General features: G+C 41.2%; 1 protein-coding gene across 1 annotated transcript in view; it reads right to left on the bottom strand.

Annotated features, from left to right (window-relative positions):
• Positions 1-6,749, bottom strand: part of LOC139168218 (antihemorrhagic factor cHLP-B-like) — a 16,876-nt gene extending 10,127 nt beyond the window's left edge. The window contains exons 1-3 of the mRNA XM_070753729.1: positions 6,491-6,749; positions 3,832-3,942; positions 2,261-2,342 (exon numbers count right to left, since the gene is read on the bottom strand). Of these exons, the coding sequence (XP_070609830.1) occupies positions 2,261-2,342; positions 3,832-3,942; positions 6,491-6,691 (394 nt within the window). The 5' untranslated portion in view covers positions 6,692-6,749. The remainder of the gene's footprint in view (positions 1-2,260; positions 2,343-3,831; positions 3,943-6,490) is intronic.
• Between the last annotated feature and the right edge of the window lie 11,112 nt (positions 6,750-17,861).

Raw genomic sequence — 17,861 nt, forward strand, 5'->3', positions numbered from 1 at the left:
TCAGTTTCCTTCCATTATTTCTTGTGTGGCCTTCAGGTGCCTTGGAAAACAGCTTGACTCCCTCTTCTCTGTGGCAGCCCCTCAAATATTGGAAGGGACATTTGAGAAACAAACACTATTGTTTTTGTACTTTCTGTTAAAGCACAATATAAACTATTGTCACATACACCGTCCCGATCCAGCAAATAGTTTTCTTGGCAACCTCAACCTACTTCATATTAATCGGACCAACTGAACCCATATACTCAAACTTTCAACTGAAACCCATACACTCAAACTTTTACAATGCTATTACTAATCTAGGGCTTTAACAATAGTAACAAACAATATTAGACTCAGCAGTTATCTTAACCTCATCATCTGCAACCGTTTACACTCAATTTATGGACTACAAATAATAGAGCTCTTTTCCAATATTGATCCATGATTGACTATTGTTTCAACATATGTCCTTACAAAACCAAACACAATAATAGGATAACTAATTACAACTTTTAAACAGCCAACTATGATCATAGATGCTGACCTCTCATCCCTGGATTGGCAAACATTATTCTCTGACTGTAATTGATTTTACAGCAGATAATGTTGGGAAAGTATTGCGCAATCTAAAACCATCTTTATCCATTGGACCTGACAGTCTATGTGTATATTTCTTATATTTCTATATTTAAGCCACTGCTGAACCTCTTAGCATATTTTTTGAAAAATCCTTCAGGACTAGCCTCTTATCCAATTTATGGTCAATGGCCACAGTCATCCCTATCTTGAAAAAAGGAGAGCCAAGTAACATTGAAAATTACATACAAACCTCTTTATGTTGTGTCACCTGCAAAGTCATGGCATCTATCATAAAGCAATCCATTACTCTCCCCCAAAAAACTAACAATCTATTCTCTGACAAACAATTTGTTTCAGAAAAAAATTATCCTGTAACCTGCAACTCCTACACTGCAAAAACATATGGAATACATAACTCAATCAAGGTAAATCAATAGATAAAACTTACATAAATTTGATAAAGATTTTGATTCAGTAGTACATGACAAATACTTCGGAAACTAAAATCTTATGGCATCTCTGGTCTCCTTCATGAATGGATAACTGTGTTCTTGTCAAAAAGACACCAAATAGTTAAAATAGGGAGCGCCCTATCAAACCCTGCACCGGTCAACATTGTTGTCCCTCAAAACAGTGTTCTAGGATCAACACTATTTATTCTTTACATAAAGAACCTTTGTAACCATATTATAAGCAACTGTGTTCTCTTTGCTGACAATGTTAAACTAGTCAACACCATTGACAATACTTTTACCCTTCAAAAAGACCTTGATCATCTATCACAGTGATTTTCAACCTTTTTTGAGCCGCGGCACATTTTTTACATTTACAAAATCCTGGGGCACACCACCAACCAAAATGACACTCTAAGATACTCTCCTCTCTTTTTCCATCCATGTATCCTCCCCCTTGTGTGTGTGTGTGTGTGTATACACACTCTTGAACCATTTCCAAAAACAGGTGAGGGCTGGGGGTTTTTTCTCTCTTATTCTTTGGGTGCTTTTTATCACATGCTTTAAATAAAGAGTCATTTCTCACTCTCTTTTGTTTCTCTCTCTTTCCTCTCATTCTCTGTCTCAATCATTTTCTCATTTCTCTTTTTTCCTCCCCTTTTTGCTCATTTCTCTCTCTCTCTCTCCCTTCCTCTCCTTTTCTCTCTCCCTCTCTTGCTTTCTGTCTCTCTTGCCTTCTTTCTCTCTCTTTCTCTCTCTCTCACTCTTGCTTTCTCTCTCTCTCTCTCACTCAGCAAAAAGTTGCAAGACCGGAACCTGAGCTTCCTTCTTTGTGGCACACCTGACCATGTCTCGCGGCACACTAGTGTGCCATGGCACACTGGTTGAAAAACACTGATCTATCACAATAGTCTGAAAACTGGCAACTTCGAATCTCAAGCAACAAATGCTCTAAACTTACACACTGGCAAAACGAATGAGAACAGAAAATAGAAGCTTTGAGGACACAACCTTGTAGATGATCGGTGAGGGAAAAACTGCAGGAGGGCTGGTGAGCAAGTTGTGGCGTGGGGCGAGGACCCCCAAAAGTAAGGGCCATGTGGGCCATGAGCGGTGCAGCCCCTGCAAGCGGCAGGGCCAGGTGGACAGGTTGCAAGCGGTGGAGCCGGGGCGAGCGACAGGGCAGGTGGATGGGTCCCAAGTGGCAGAGCCCAGCTAAGAATCTAAAAGGGATGAAGACAAATTACCTGGCTCTGAGTGGCATTTTGCAGCAACCTTGATGCCAGACTCATCACTGAGAATCTTGACAAGACAGTGTGCTTCAACAGCCTGGAGACAAAAAGGCATCACATTAAACATGTTAAAATTTAACTTAACACGATTTAATTAATCATGTTCATTTAGTGCTTTAAAACTGGGGCTTCAGGGGGATTAGTAGGATTTATTATGGTCCACTATAGCATATTTCATGTTCTTAACAGATTGGGGATTATTAATATGGGCACAGTGCACTAGTAACTTAAATAGACTAATTTGTCATCATTAGAGTAGCTCATGCACTGTAGTGGACTGTAGTCTGGATTCCCAGGTGGCTCGGGTTCTGAAGCAGAAAATGGTTCTTACGAAGAGGCAAAAAAATCTTGAACACACGGTTCTTATCTAGAAAAGTTCTTAAGTAGAGGCGTTCTTAACCCTGTTGTTCTTTTCAAAAAAACTCCCTAATGTTATGTTCCCGGGTCACCCTGACCCGGACCGAAAACTCTTCATTTGAAGTGCTCATGTTTGGTCAATTTGAAAGCTTTTTTCACTTGGAAACAAGTTTGAACATTTCTGCACACATTGAAATGAAAATTGAAATTAAAAAAATTAGTGCTTATTGGTTTATTTTGCTGATAAAATGCCCCCCCCCCCGTTTTTGTGAAAAGTGAAAATAATGGCACACAGCAAGGCCAAGGGGGTGTGTGGCCCTTTTGTGGCCAAAATAAACAAATAAGAATCATTTTTTTGAGTTCATTTCTATTTTTCTTATGATCAGGATTGTTCAATTTAGTATATCAAAACTTTTTGGGGGAAATTTCTTAGAGATTTGTAGCCTAAAAAAATATAAAGTGAAAATGGTTGCAAGCAGCCCAGGGGGTGGGGAGGCCTTATTTCTGATTTTAAAAAACCAATAAGAATCATTTCTTTCAGTTCATTTATATTTTTCTTATATTCAGGAATGTTCAAACTACCAATCCCACACCAACTTTAGTAAAATTGAACACATTTTGCAAGCTAAACTATCTATAAATTGAAAAAATGTTCACAAATAAAGGGGTGGTCTGCCTTTTATAATCAAAATAAAGCAATATTCATATTTTTTTTCAGTTCAATTTTCATATCATTGTGTGCAGAAATGTTCAGACTACTTTCCAAGTGAAAAACGTTTTCAAATTGACCAAACATAAGCACTTCAAATGAAGAGTTTTCGGTCCGGGTCAGGGTGACTCGGGAACAGTACAAGTGTGACTTTTTTTTTCAGCAAGAAAGAAACCCTCCCCCCCCCCCCAAAAAAAAATTCTCATAGAGAGAACCCCTGAAATGATGAAAAGTCATGAAATTTCAAGTTTCATATATGCAGGGAATTTTTTTTACAGGGTTTCAAACTTTGATTTCGGTTCTCACAGTCCCGAACAGAACAGCAATTAAGTAGAGGTACCACTGTATATCAGTTTGTGTGTATATGTGTTCAGAAACTCAATTTGCTCTTGGTGGAGTGGTATGAAGCTACCTGTCTTCTCATGAAGTCTTACATGTTCAAAAGCCTTCAAACACCTACATGGTCATGCTGTGATCTTATGGTACACTTCTCGACAGGAGTTGGATCCAACACATGACACTCTGTCTCCAGAAGATTTAGGTCAACGAAGGTTAACAGCCCAACGATTCCCTGAAATGAAAAATTAGGAGAATAACTTTTCGCACCTCATATTTCTTGCCTTAATGGAATCTCTGAAATGTTTGAATTCACTCACAAGTTAAAGGATCTTGCTCTGGTGGGCTTCTCAGCATCAACTACATGGCATGGGACCAGATTACCTCCGGAACCGCCTGCTACCGCACGAATCCCAGCGACCGATAAGGTCCCACAGAGTTGGCCTTCTCCGGGTCCCGTCAACTAAACAATGTCATTTGGCGGGCCCCAGGGGAAGAGCCTTCTCTGTGGCGGCCCCGGCCCTCTGGAACCAACTCCTCCCAGAGATTAGAACTGCCCCCACCCTCCCTGTCTTTCGTAAACTACTCAAGACTCATTTATGCCGCCAGGCATGGGGGAGTTAAGATATTCCTTCCCCCTAGGCCATTGCAAGTTATGCATGGTATGTTTGTGTGTATGTTTGGTTTTATTATAAGGGTTTTTGGTTGTTTTATTAATTGGATTTCTACATCCTGTTTTTATCATTGTTGTTAGCCGCCCTGAGTCTGTGGAGAGGGGCGGCATACAAATCCAATAAATAGATAGATAGATAGATAGATAGATAGATAGATAGATAGATAGATATAAAATAAAATAAAATAAAATAAAATAAAATAGAATAGAATAGAATAGAATAGAATAGAATAGAATAAAATAAAATAAAATAAAATATAAAATAAAATAAAATAAACAAACTTCCCCAAACCTCAATTGGTTTAACCTTAGACTGTTTACAGTTGAATTCACCCCATTCCTAAAACGTCTGTAAGGGATGAGCATATTATGCACCGTTGTGCCTACTGTCCCTCTCTTATTGTCCTATTGCCCAAATTTACCTGTACCTACTTTGCTTTTGTTTATGTTTATACTAAAACCTGCTATTTTGTGCATGGCTGAGGATCTCAGCTGATTTCCCAAATGTTGTTTTGGCCAAGTTTCGGTGGAAGAAATGGCCTCTTTTGACATTGCATGGTTCACGTGTGTGCATATTGTCTAATAGTGGGTTTTAAATTGTGTTGCTACCAGTTCATGCAGAGGTGTCCTGGATGGGTGGGTGGAGCCTCCTGCAGCCGCCATTACTGGTTTGCAGGTTGATGGTGCAACCCGCAGCTGATTTGGACTCCCAAAAAATGGCATTGGATAGTCCTGGTCTGTCTAATTATAGATACCTAGACAAATCTTTCTTTCTTTCTTTCTTTCTTTCTTTCTTTCTTTCTTTCTTTCTTTCTTTCTTTCTTTCTTTCTTTCTTTCTTTCCTGTATGTATGTATGTATGTATGTATGTATGTATGTATGTATGTATGTATGTATGTATTTATTTATTTATTTATTTATTTATTGGATTTGTATGCCGCCCCTCTCCGTAGACTCGGGGCGGCTAACAACAATAATAAAAAACAGCATGTAATAATCCAATACTAAACAATTAAAAAGCCTTATTATAAAACCAAGCATCCATACAAACAAACATACCATGCATGAATTGTAAAGGCCCGGGGGGAAAGAATATCTCAGTTCCCCCATGGGAAAGGAATGAAGATAATACATCCCAGCAGCTGATTAGGTCCCACAGAGTTGGCCTTCTCCAGGACCCGTCGACCAGACAATGTAGTCTGGCAGGGCCTAGGGGAAGAGCCTTCTCTGTGGCAGCCCCGGACCTCTGGAGTCAACTCCGTCCAGAGATTCGAACTGCCCCCACCCTCCTCGCCTTCTGCAAAAGCCTCAAGACCTATCTATGTCACCAGGCATGGGGTAACTAGTGTATCCTCTCCCCCCTGACCATTGAAAGTTATGTATGGTTATGATTGTGTAGTATCGATTGTTTGTTAAGGTAATGGATTTTAGTTACAGTTTTTAATTATTAGATTTGTATCTGTATTGTTCCACTGTTGTTGTGAACTGCCCCGAGACTTCAGAAAGGGCAGCATACAAGTCTAATAAATGATTATTAAATTAATTATTATTAAGGTCAGATTGTTGGGAGGGAGCTAACATTTTTCTCCATTGGAGAGTCCATGCAACACTTAACCCAGTTGCAGAATGAACCCTTTCCTGGATTTCCATCACACACCATTAAATAACCCAAGAGGATGAGTGGACACAAGAAATCTAACCAGTGCTCATTTTGCATATCAAAATGCAGACAGAAAAACATGCTCTTATTTTATTTTTTATTCATAGTTTAAACATGTTGTGCGTATGATGCAAATCACGAGATGACCACCCTCCCTTTCTAAGGATCTGACAGCTAAAGAAGCAGTGGTCAGAAGCATAAGCATTCACTGGGACAGGGTGGGGGGTTTGTCTGTCACTATAAGCAAAATGATGGACACCTGTTGTCCACATTCATCTAGCAATTCAACGGAAATGGAAGCTATGAGATAATAGAGCATTGACTTGAAAGAGGCAGAAAGGCTACAGAAATTGACTGGCAAAACATCAAACCCCCCTACCCCCCAAAATCACATAACTGTTATTAATTTAGCAAATGAAACTAGAAAAAATTATCATCCCATTCTACTTACCCTGGGCCGGGAATGAACATCCTCAATTACATTGAGAGCTTGTTTGTATCCATGTAGATTATGATCGTTGATGTAGTGCACGGCCAGGTCTGCATATCTCTTAGCTGCTTCGCCATTGCAGTCCAATTGCGGTGACACGAAATAGCTCAACGTACATCCTATAATCTGACCTAGGAGCACAAGAGCTACCAGGGAATTCATGGCTGGATTCAGAGAGGATGCACAAGGCGCCAAGGGAAGGAAGGTGGACTCAGAGGGTCCGACGTCAGGGGCTCCTTTTTATGGAGTGTTTCTGTTTGCTATGCCAACACCACCACCTACCACTTGCATTGGCTTACATGGGAGGATGCAATATTTGCAGAAGGTCCTGCAAACAAGAGGAAAGGCAAAATAAATATGTGGGGACATCTAGGCAAAGTTTGATTATGTAAGGAGGGAAAATGCAGATCGTGCAAAAAGAGGAAAGCAACTGTCCCAGTCAGTCAGTCCTGTTCATCCCAGGACACCGCTGCAGAAAAGGGTATTTTCAGAGTACGAAATTATATATCAATGATGCACAAAGATAGTGTGATTTATATGGAAGACTTTGTGTCAAACCTCGGCTCTGTTACTGACCTAACTAATAGGGATTAAGTGCCACTCAACTGACGTTGACTCCTAGCAACTAATTTGACCTTTTCTAGAATAATCTGTCTCCAGACTAGCTTTTATGTCATCCAACACAACAACCATTGAAGTGTTTTTTTTGCTCCATTTTACAACCTTGCTTAAGAACATAAGAAGATAAGACAGACAGACAGATAGATAAGAACATAAGAAGAGCCATACTGAATCAGACCAAAGCCCATCGAATCCAGCATTCTGTGCCACACAGTGGCCCACCAATTGTCCTTGGGGATCTTGAGCAGAAAGAGAAGGCAAGACCCTACCTTTCCCTTGACCCTCAATGAATGGGACCCAAGGGAATCCTGCCTGCCTCAACCAACATAGAGGCAGCACTTGGACATCCGTTTCAATAACCACTGATAGACTTGGCATCCATGAATCTGTCTAAACCTGCCTTGAAGCTATCCAGGCTGACAGCTGTCATGACCTCTTCTGGAAGTGAATTTCATAAACCTCTGGATGAAGAAATATTTCCCTTGATTTGTCCTCGCTTTCTTACCTATGAGCTTTAGGGAGGGCCCCCTCGTCCTAGTATTGTGTGATAGAGAAAATAATTTTTCTCTATCCACCTTTTCTATCCCATGCATGATTTTATACACTTTGATCAAGTCACCTTTTAAATGCCGTCTTTCAAGGCTGAAGAGACCAAGGCATTGCAACCTGGTTTCATAAGGGAGGTGCTCCATTTCCTTCATCATTCTTGTTGCCCTTTTTTGTATTCCAACATCCATAATTAATTCTAATCAAATGAATTCTAAGAGCAACCTGGTGTGTTTGTAGTAGGGGAGATACTTTTCTGTCTTCTAATAAATCTTCTAATAAATCTTTTCTATTAGTGCCTCCCTCTCTTGCAGCCCTGCCTGGAGAAGGCCTAATTTTCTCCGTGGGCTGCCTCTTTTTTGCGGGCTCTTTAAATTTCTCCTCTTCCTTGTCCTGGCTATGGGGTTTATCCATATCTGCTGTGAGAACGTTAGTGTGAGTGACTGTAGCCTGTCAATAGGCCTGCAGAAACATAGAAACATAGAAACATAGAAGACTGATGGCAGAAAAAGACCTCATGGTCCATCTAGTCTGCCCTTATACTATTTCCTGTATTTTATCTTACAATGGATATATGTTTATCCCAGGCATGTTTAAAATCAGTTACTGTGGATTTACCAACCACGTCTGCTGGAAGTTTGTTCCAAGGATCTACTACTCTTTCAGTGAAATAATATTTTCTCACGTTGCTTTTGATCTTTCCCCCAACTAACTTCAGATTGTGTCCCCTTGTTCTTTTGTTCACTTTCCTATTAAAAACACTTCTCTCCTGAACCTTATTTAACCCTTTGACATATTTAAATGTTTTGATCATGTCCCCCCTTTTCCTTCTGTCCTCCAGACTATACAGATTGAGTTCATTAAGTCTTTCCTGATACGTTTTATGCTTAAGACCTTCCACCATTCTTGTAGCCCGTCTTTGGACCATTCAATTTTGTCAATATCTTTTTGTAGGTGAGGTCTCCAGAACTGAACACAGTATTCTAAATGTGGTCTCACCAGCGCTCTATATAAGGGGCTCACAATCTCCCTCTTCCTGCTTGTTATACCTCTAGCTATGCAGACAAGCATCCTACTTGCTTTTCCTACTGCCTGACCACACTGGTCACCCATTTTGAGACCGTCAGAAATCACTACCCCTAAATCCTTCTCTTCTGAAGTTTTGCTAACACAGAACTGCCAATACAATACTCAGATTGAGGATTCCTTTTCCCCAAGTGCATTATTTTACATTTGGAAACAACAGCCATATCCTTCTTCATTGTCTCTACATCATGTTGAATGGTTACCAGTTGCTCAAATATTGAAACAACTGTTTGCGCTGTGAGTAGGCATTGTTTTGCCATAAACTCTGTTGTGTTCTCCCACGGTAAGCTCTCCACATTCTGAATTAGTTTGTTTCTTGCTTTTTTTTAGTCTTTTCCTCAGCCTCCGTATCAGCTGTAGCTGTAACTGGATCAATAAATAAACAACCAACCAACCAACCAATCAACCAACCCAGGTGGAGATACCCTCATAATTTTAGATTCAGATTTCTCCAGTTGTGCTAACATGGCCCTGTCAATAAATTGGAACTTTGAAAAAGGTGAAACCTTGGACTCTGATTTTTTTCTTGGATGCTATTTTGAATGCTGACATTAACCTGGAACGACCCTAAATGCTGAGCCGGCTACCCCAATCGTAGGGCGCTGTCCAGAGTCCTGAGCCTCAGTTGGTAGTTTTAGTTTTCCTCCTTTGCGAGCAATGGCTAGCAGCTTATAATTTTTAGACGGGCGAATTACTCTCTCCACAAATGCCAGAGAATGCAGGAGAAGGGCGGCATAAAAATCGAATAAATAAATAAAATAAATAAAGAAGCAATGGATGAAAACTAGATTAGATTAGATTAGATTTATTGGATCTTATAACTAACCAATGACAGAACCAACTTAGAACTAAGGAGGAATTTCCTGACAAAACAATCAGGGGAAACGACTTGCCTTTAGAAGTTGTTGGTGCTTTAAGAAGAGATTGGACCAGTAATGGGCAGCTACACACATGGGGGGACGGGACACCATCCAGGTAGTGGAAATGGAGCTGTGTGCATAGCTCCAGCTGACTAGTGGCCAGGTGTACATGTCCGGCGTGGGATTTGCTTCCTGCGCATGCATAAGAAACAAAATCTTGCACCAGGTGTGCACTCTGACCTCTGCCGGGTGAACTGGCCGACCCTCACCCCTGCGCCCATGACCGTCGCTCTTCTGGAGGCATCCCAGCATACAAGGATAAGTGTAGGCCTTCACTGGATTGGCCCACTCTTTGTCTAAAATGCAGTGGTGGGATTCAAATAATTTACCAACTGGTTCGTCCCAGGTCAATCCTGGGCCTAGAAAGCCTAGAACTACGGCGCCTAAAACACGATGTGAGTATTGCCCACAAGATCATATGCTGCAATGTCCTACCGGTCAATGACTACTTCAGCTTCAACCGCAACAACACAAGAGCATGCAACAGATTCAAACTTAATACGAACCGCTCCAAACTTGACTGTAAAAAATATGATTTCAACAATCGAGTTATCGAAGCGTGGAACTCATTGCCGGACTCAATTGTGTCAACCCCTAACCCCCAACCTTTCTCCCTTAGATTCTCCACGATTGACCTCTCCAGGTTCCTAAGAGGCCAGTAAGGGGCGTACATAAGTGCACCGGTGTGCCTTTCGTCCCCTGTGCAATTGTCTTTCCTTTCTCTCACTTATCATATATATTTTCTTTCTTTAATATATCCTCTCCTCTAAGTTCACTTTACCCTTATATATATTACTACACATCTATTTTTCTTCCTATGTATTTGTGTATTGGACAAATGAATAAATAAATAAAATAAATAAACTGGCTGTTGTGGGAGGAACGGTTGATCCCTGTACTCCAGCTCTGCCACACATGCGGGACAAGCCTCTTGTAATGGCCCACCTGGGCAAACCAGTTGTTTACCACCACTCCAGGGGTGAAATGCTACTCGTTCGGCCCAGTAACCTCCAGCTCTGCTCATAGTTCCCTCTAAGCTGAGCATTGAGCAATCGCTCACTTAAAAATCATCATCAACTCAGAGTTTTCCAAACCTGCCCAGAAGCCGAGAGGGAAAGAGTGAGAGGGAAGGAGAGAGAGAGGAAGAGAGGAAGAGAGGAAGAGAGAGAAACAGATAGAAAAAAGAGTGGAAGAAAAAGAGAAAGAAAAAGAATGGAAGTAAGGAAGAGAGAAAGAAAATCAAAATCTAGTTTGAAACTAGCTCAACTATTTAAGTGGCATTTTGATATTGATAGAGTTGCCCTATTATGAGCTCACTGTTATAGACACACAGTACAGTATTTTATTTTGAAATTCTCTGAGGCAAAACAGGGTGGGGTTTTGTTTGTTTGTTTGTTTGTTTGTTTATTTATTTATTTATTTATTTATTTATTATTTCTGTGCCGCCCAGTCCCGAAGGGACTGCCGCTCAGACAGTATACGTTTCAGCCCACCCACAAAAAAAATTAGAGGGAACACTGGCTCTGCTCAAGCGCAGAGGGTTATAAAGAAGGAAATGGTGACATCTCGGCAGGTTAGTGGTGCCTTGCACTGCCGCCACTACCAGTTCTCCAAAACACTACCAGTGGCGGTACATGTTTGGAGAACTGGTAACAACGGTAGTGGAAGGCTCTGCCGACCCACCCAGATATCACCATTTTCTTTTTTTTATAACCCAGTCATGTGATCTGATTTTGTGGCCTTCTGACAAGCCAAGTCAATGGGGGCCAGATTCAATTAACAATGGTGTTAACTGACATGACAACTGCAGGGATTCGCTTAACAAGTTTGGCAAGAAAGGTTCATAAAATGGGGCAAAACTCACTTAACAACCATCTTGGTTAGCAGCAGAAATGTTGAGCTTAGCCATGGTTGCAAGTCGAGGATTACCTGTAGTGAATTCTCTTAATTTAGAACCTAAGAAGAGCCATGCTGAATCGGGCCAAAGACCATCGAGTCCAGCATTCTGTGTCACACAGTGGCCCACCAATTGTCCTTGGGGATCTTGAGCAGAAAGAGAAGGCAAGACCCTACCTTTCCCTTGACCCTCAATGAATGGGACCCAAGGGAATCCTGCCTGCCTCAACCAACATAGAGGCAGCACTTGGACATCCGTTTCAATAACCACTGATAGACTTGGCATCCATGAATCTGTCTAAACCTGCCTTGAAGCTATCCAGGCTGACAGCTGTCATGACCTCTTCTGGAAGTGAATTTCATAAACCTCTGGATGAAGAAATATTTCCCTTGATTTGTCCTCGCTTTCTTACCTATGAGCTTTAGGGAGGGCCCCCTCGTCCTAGTATTGTGTGATAGAGAAAATAATTTTTCTCTATCCACCTTTTCTATCCCATGCATGATTTTATACACTTTGATCAAGTCACCTTTTAAATGCCGTCTTTCAAGGCTGAAGAGACCAAGGCATTGCAACCTGGTTTCATAAGGGAGGTGCTCCATTTCCTTCATCATTCTTGTTGCCCTTTTTTGTATTCCAACATCCGTAATTAATTCTAATCAAATGAATTCTAAGAGCAACCTGGTGTGTTTGTAGTAGGGGAGATACTTTTCTGTCTTCTAATAAATCTTCTAATAAATCTTTTCTATTAGTGCCTCCCTCTCTTGCAGCCCTGCCTGGAGAAGGCCTAATTTTCTCCGTGGGCTGCCTCTTTTTTGCGGGCTCTTTAAATTTCTCCTCTTCCTTGTCCTGGCTATGGGGTTTATCCATATCTGCTGTGAGAACGTTAGTGTGAGTGACTGTAGCCTGTCAATAGGCCTGCAGAAACATAGAAACATAGAAACATAGAAGACTGATGGCAGAAAAAGACCTCATGGTCCATCTAGTCTGCCCTTATACTATTTCCTGTATTTTATCTTACAATGGATATATGTTTATCCCAGGCATGTTTAAAATCAGTTACTGTGGATTTACCAACCACGTCTGCTGGAAGTTTGTTCCAAGGATCTACTACTCTTTCAGTGAAATAATATTTTCTCACGTTGCTTTTGATCTTTCCCCCAACTAACTTCAGATTGCGTCCCCTTGTTCTTGTGTTCACTTTCCTATTAAAAACACTTCTCTCCTGAACCTTATTTAACCCTTTGACATATTTAAATGTTTTGATCATGTCCCCCCTTTTCCTTCTGTCCTCCAGACTATACAGATTGAGTTCATTAAGTCTTTCCTGATACGTTTTATGCTTAAGACCTTCCACCATTCTTGTAGCCCGTCTTTGGACCATTCAATTTTGTCAATATCTTTTTGTAGGTGAGGTCTCCAGAACTGAACACAGTATTCTAAATGTGGTCTCACCAGCGCTCTATATAAGGGGCTCACAATCTCCCTCTTCCTGCTTGTTATACCTCTAGCTATGCAGACAAGCATCCTACTTGCTTTTCCTACTGCCTGACCACACTGGTCACCCATTTTGAGACCGTCAGAAATCACTACCCCTAAATCCTTCTCTTCTGAAGTTTTGCTAACACAGAACTGCCAATACAATACTCAGATTGAGGATTCCTTTTCCCCAAGTGCATTATTTTACATTTGGAAACAACAGCCATATCCTTCTTCATTGTCTCTACATCATGTTGAATGGTTACCAGTTGCTCAAATATTGAAACAACTGTTTGCGCTGTGAGTAGGCATTGTTTTGCCATAAACTCTGTTGTGTTCTCCCACGGTAAGCTCTCCACATTCTGAATTAGTTTGTTTCTTGCTTTTTTTTAGTCTTTTCCTCAGCCTCCGTATCAGCTGTAGCTGTAACTGGATCAATAAATAAACAACCAACCAACCAACCAATCAACCAACCCAGGTGGAGATACCCTCATAATTTTAGATTCAGATTTCTCCAGTTGTGCTAACATGGCCCTGTCAATAAATTGGAACTTTGAAAAAGGTGAAACCTTGGACTCTGATTTTTTTCTTGGATGCTATTTTGAATGCTGACATTAACCTGGAACGACCCTAAATGCTGAGCCGGCTACCCCAATCGTAGGGCGCTGTCCAGGGTCCTGAGCCTCAGTTGGTAGTTTTAGTTTTCCTCCTTTGCGAGCAAGGGCTAGCAGCTTATAATTTTTAGACGGGCGAATTACTCTCTCCACAAATGCCAGAGAATGCAGGAGAAGGGCGGCATAAAAATCGAATAAATAAATAAAATAAATAAAGAAGCAATGGATGAAAACTAGATTAGATTAGATTAGATTTATTGGATCTAATAACTAACCAATGACAGAACCGACTTAGAACTAAGGAGGAATTTCCTGACAAAACAATCAGGGGAAACGACTTGCCTTTAGAAGTTGTTGGTGCTTTAAGAAGAGATTGGACCAGTAATGGGGGGGGACACCACCCAGGTAGTGGAAATGGAGCTGTGTGCATAGCTCCAGCTGACTAGTGGCCAGGTGTACATGTCCGGCGTGGGATTTGCTTCCTGCGCATGCATAAGAAACAAAATCTTGCACCAGGTGTGCACTCTGACCTCTGCCGGGTGAACTGGCCGACCCTCACCCCTGCGCCCATGACCGTCGCTCTTCTGGAGGCATCCCAGCATACAAGGATAAGTGTAGGCCTTCACTGGATTGGCCCACTCTTTGTCTAAAATGCAGTGGTGGGATTCAAATAATTTACCAACTGGTTCGTCCCAGGTCAATCCTGGGCCTAGAAAGCCTAGAACTACGGCGCCTAAAACACGATGTGAGTATTGCCCACAAGATCATATGCTGCAACGTCCTACCGGTCAATGACTACTTCAGCTTCAACCGCAACAACACAAGAGCACGCAACAGATTCAAACTTAATACGAACCGCTCCAAACTTGACTGTAAAAAATATGATTTCAACAATCGAGTTATCGAAGCGTGGAACTCATTGCCGGACTCAATTGTGTCAACCCCTAACCCCCAACCTTTCTCCCTTAGATTCTCCACGATTGACCTCTCCAGGTTCCTAAGAGGTCAGTAAGGGGCGTACATAAGTGCACTGGTATGCCTTTCGTCCCCTGTGCAATTGTCTTTCCTTTCTCTCACTTATCATATATATTTTCTTTCTTTAATATATCCTCTCCTCTAAGTTCACTTTACCCTTATATATATTACTACACATCTATTTTTCTTCCTATGTATTTGTGTATTGGACAAATGAATAAATAAATAAAATAAATAAACTGGCTGTTGTGGGAGGAACGGTTGATCCCTGTACTCCAGCTCTGCCACACATGTGGGACAAGCCTCTTGTAATGGCCCACCTGGGCAAACCAGTTGTTTACCACAACTCCAGGGGTGAAATGCTACTCGTTCGGCCCAGTAACCTCCAGCTCTGCTCATAGTTCCCTCTAAGCTGAGCATTGAGCAATCGCTCACTTAAAAATCATCATCAACTCAGAGTTTTACAAACCTGCCCAGAAGCCGAGAGGGAAAGAGTGAGAGGGAAGGAGAGAGAGAGAGGAAGAGAGGAAGAGAGAGAAACAGATAGAAAAAAGAGAGGAAGAAAAAGAGAAAGAAAAAGAATGGAAGTAAGGAAGAGAGAAAGAAAATCAAAATCTAGTTTGAAACTAGCTCAACTATTTAAGTGGCATTTTGATATTGATAGACTTGCCCTGTTATGAGCTCACTGTTATAGACACACAGTACAGTATTTTATTTTGAAATTCTCTGAGGCAAAACAGGGTGGGGTTTTGTTTGTTTGTTTGTTGTTTGTTTGTTTGTTTGTTTGTTTGTTTGTTTGTTTATTTGTTTATTTATTTATTATTTCTGTGCCGCCCAGTCCCGAAGGGACTGCCGCTCAGACAGTATACGTTTCAGTCCACCCACAAAAAAAATTAGAGGGAACACTGGCTCTGCTCAAGCGCAGAGGGTTATAAAGAAGGAAATGGTGACATCTCGGCAGGTTAGTGGTGCCTTGCACTGCCGCCACTACCAGTTCTCCAAAACACTACCAGTGGCGGTACATGTTTGGAGAACTGGTAACAACGGTAGTGGAAGGCTCTGCCGACCCACCCAGATATCACCATTTTCTTTTTTTTATAACCCAGTCATGTGATCTGATTTTGTGGCCTTCTGACAAGCCAAGTCAATGGGGGCCAGATTCAATTAACAATGGTGTTAACTGACATGACAACTGCAGGGATTCGCTTAACAAGTTTGGCAAGAAAGGTTCATAAAATGGGGCAAAACTCACTTAACAACCATCTTGGTTAGCAGCAGAAATGTTGAGTTTAGCCATGGTTGCAAGTCGAGGATTACCTGTAGTGAATTCTCTTAATTTAGAACCTAAGAAGAGCCATGCTGAATCGGGCCAAAGACCATCGAGTCCAGCATTCTGTGTCACACAGTGGCCCACCAATTGTCCTTGGGGATCTTGAGTAGAAAGAGAAGGCAAGATCTTCCCTTGACCCTCAACAAATGGTGCCTCCACACTTGGCACCCATGAATCTGTCTAATCCTGCCTTGAAGCTATCAAGGCTGACAGCTGTCATGACCTCTTCTGGAAGTTAATTCCATAAACCAGGAACCCTTTGGGTGAAGAAATATTTCCCTTTATCTGTCCTCACTTTCTTACCTATGAGCTTTAGGGAGTGCCCCCTCATCCTAGTATTGTGTGATAGTGAAAAGAAATTTTCTCTATCCACCTTTTCTATCCCAGTTCGATCAAGTCACCTCTTAAACGCCTTCTTTCAAGGCTGAAGAGACCAAGGCATTGCAACCTGGTTTCATAAAGGAGGTGCTCCATTTCCTTGATCATTCTTGTTGCCCTTTTTTGCACCTTTTCCAGTTCCATTATATCCTTCTTGAGATACAGTGACCAGAACTGTACACAGTACTCCAAATGTGGTCTCACCATCGATTTGTACAGAGGCAATACAACACTTGCCGACCTATTTTCGATTCCCTTTCAAATCACACCAAGCATGGAATTTGCCTTTTTTTTTTTACTGCAGCTGCATCCTGGGTTGACATCTTCATTGAGCTTTCCGCCAAAATCTCAAGATCCCTTTCCTGGGTTGTCCCAGAAAGCTTGGTCCCCCTCATTTGGTAGGTATAATTGGAGTTCTTTGCCCTGATATGCATAACTTTGCACTTGTTTAGGTTAAAATGCATTTACCACTTTGTTGCCCACTCACACAATTTTGAGAGATCTTTCTGGAGCTCCCCGCAATCAGTTTCATTTTTCACTACCTGGAATAATTTAGTGTCATCAGCAAACTTTGCTGCCTCGTGATTTACTACATATAAATCCTACTTTTAGTGGAACTATTATATATTTGTTGTGAGCCACCCCAAGTCCTCGGAGAGGGGCGGCATACAAATCTAATAAATTATTATTATTATTATCATCATCATCATCATCATCATCATCATCATCCTCTTTCAACCACCCCATAATCTCTTGTAGAGTGGAATCTGGGCAACTGAATAGAGCTAGCAGACTGTTTCATGGCTAGAAGCCCTTCCTGTTGCCATGCAGTTTTCTTCAGAAAATATATTCCCATTTTGCCTAGAGAGAGAAATTTTTGCCTCTATCTGGGATTGAATTCACAGTTTTCTGATTGTGGTGCATGAGCTAGTGGGGCTATTATATGTTGGAATTAATATTGCGTGAGAGCATATTTTAACAAAAAATTAATAATAATAATAAACCAAACCAAGCCTATTGGTCTAATCAGTCATAGAGCAGGGGTGCTACTGTAACATGGCCTTGGACAGAGACAAGAAGAAAAAGTTGATAGTATGAAAATGATCTGATCTGTTCAAAGATGTTTGAATCCCAGGGCGACCAAAAGAGTTTTAGAAAGTGGTGATATCCCACAGGTTGCATCAAAAATAAGATATGTCCAAGATATACCTTGAAGATGGATTAAAAAAGAGGCTTCCTTTTCTAATCTTTATTTCTCCATTGTCAATTTTTTATTTTTTTTATTTTATTCTTCTAATTGCCAAGAAATGTATTTATTTCTAGGTTGATTCTCTGATTAGTTTGCACCCCTTGCTTCTTGCCCTGACTTCAGGTGCTTTGGAGAATAGGTTGACCCACTGTCCTTCCCTAGAGGTGCTGAACTATAATTCCCAGTATTCTCACCCAGAGTGACGAAATCCACTCAAAGCAAAACAAAGGGCAAGGCCAG

This window comes from Erythrolamprus reginae, chromosome 5 (assembly GCF_031021105.1).
Source record: "Erythrolamprus reginae isolate rEryReg1 chromosome 5, rEryReg1.hap1, whole genome shotgun sequence".
NCBI classification, from domain to species: Eukaryota; Metazoa; Chordata; class Lepidosauria; order Squamata; family Dipsadidae; genus Erythrolamprus; species Erythrolamprus reginae.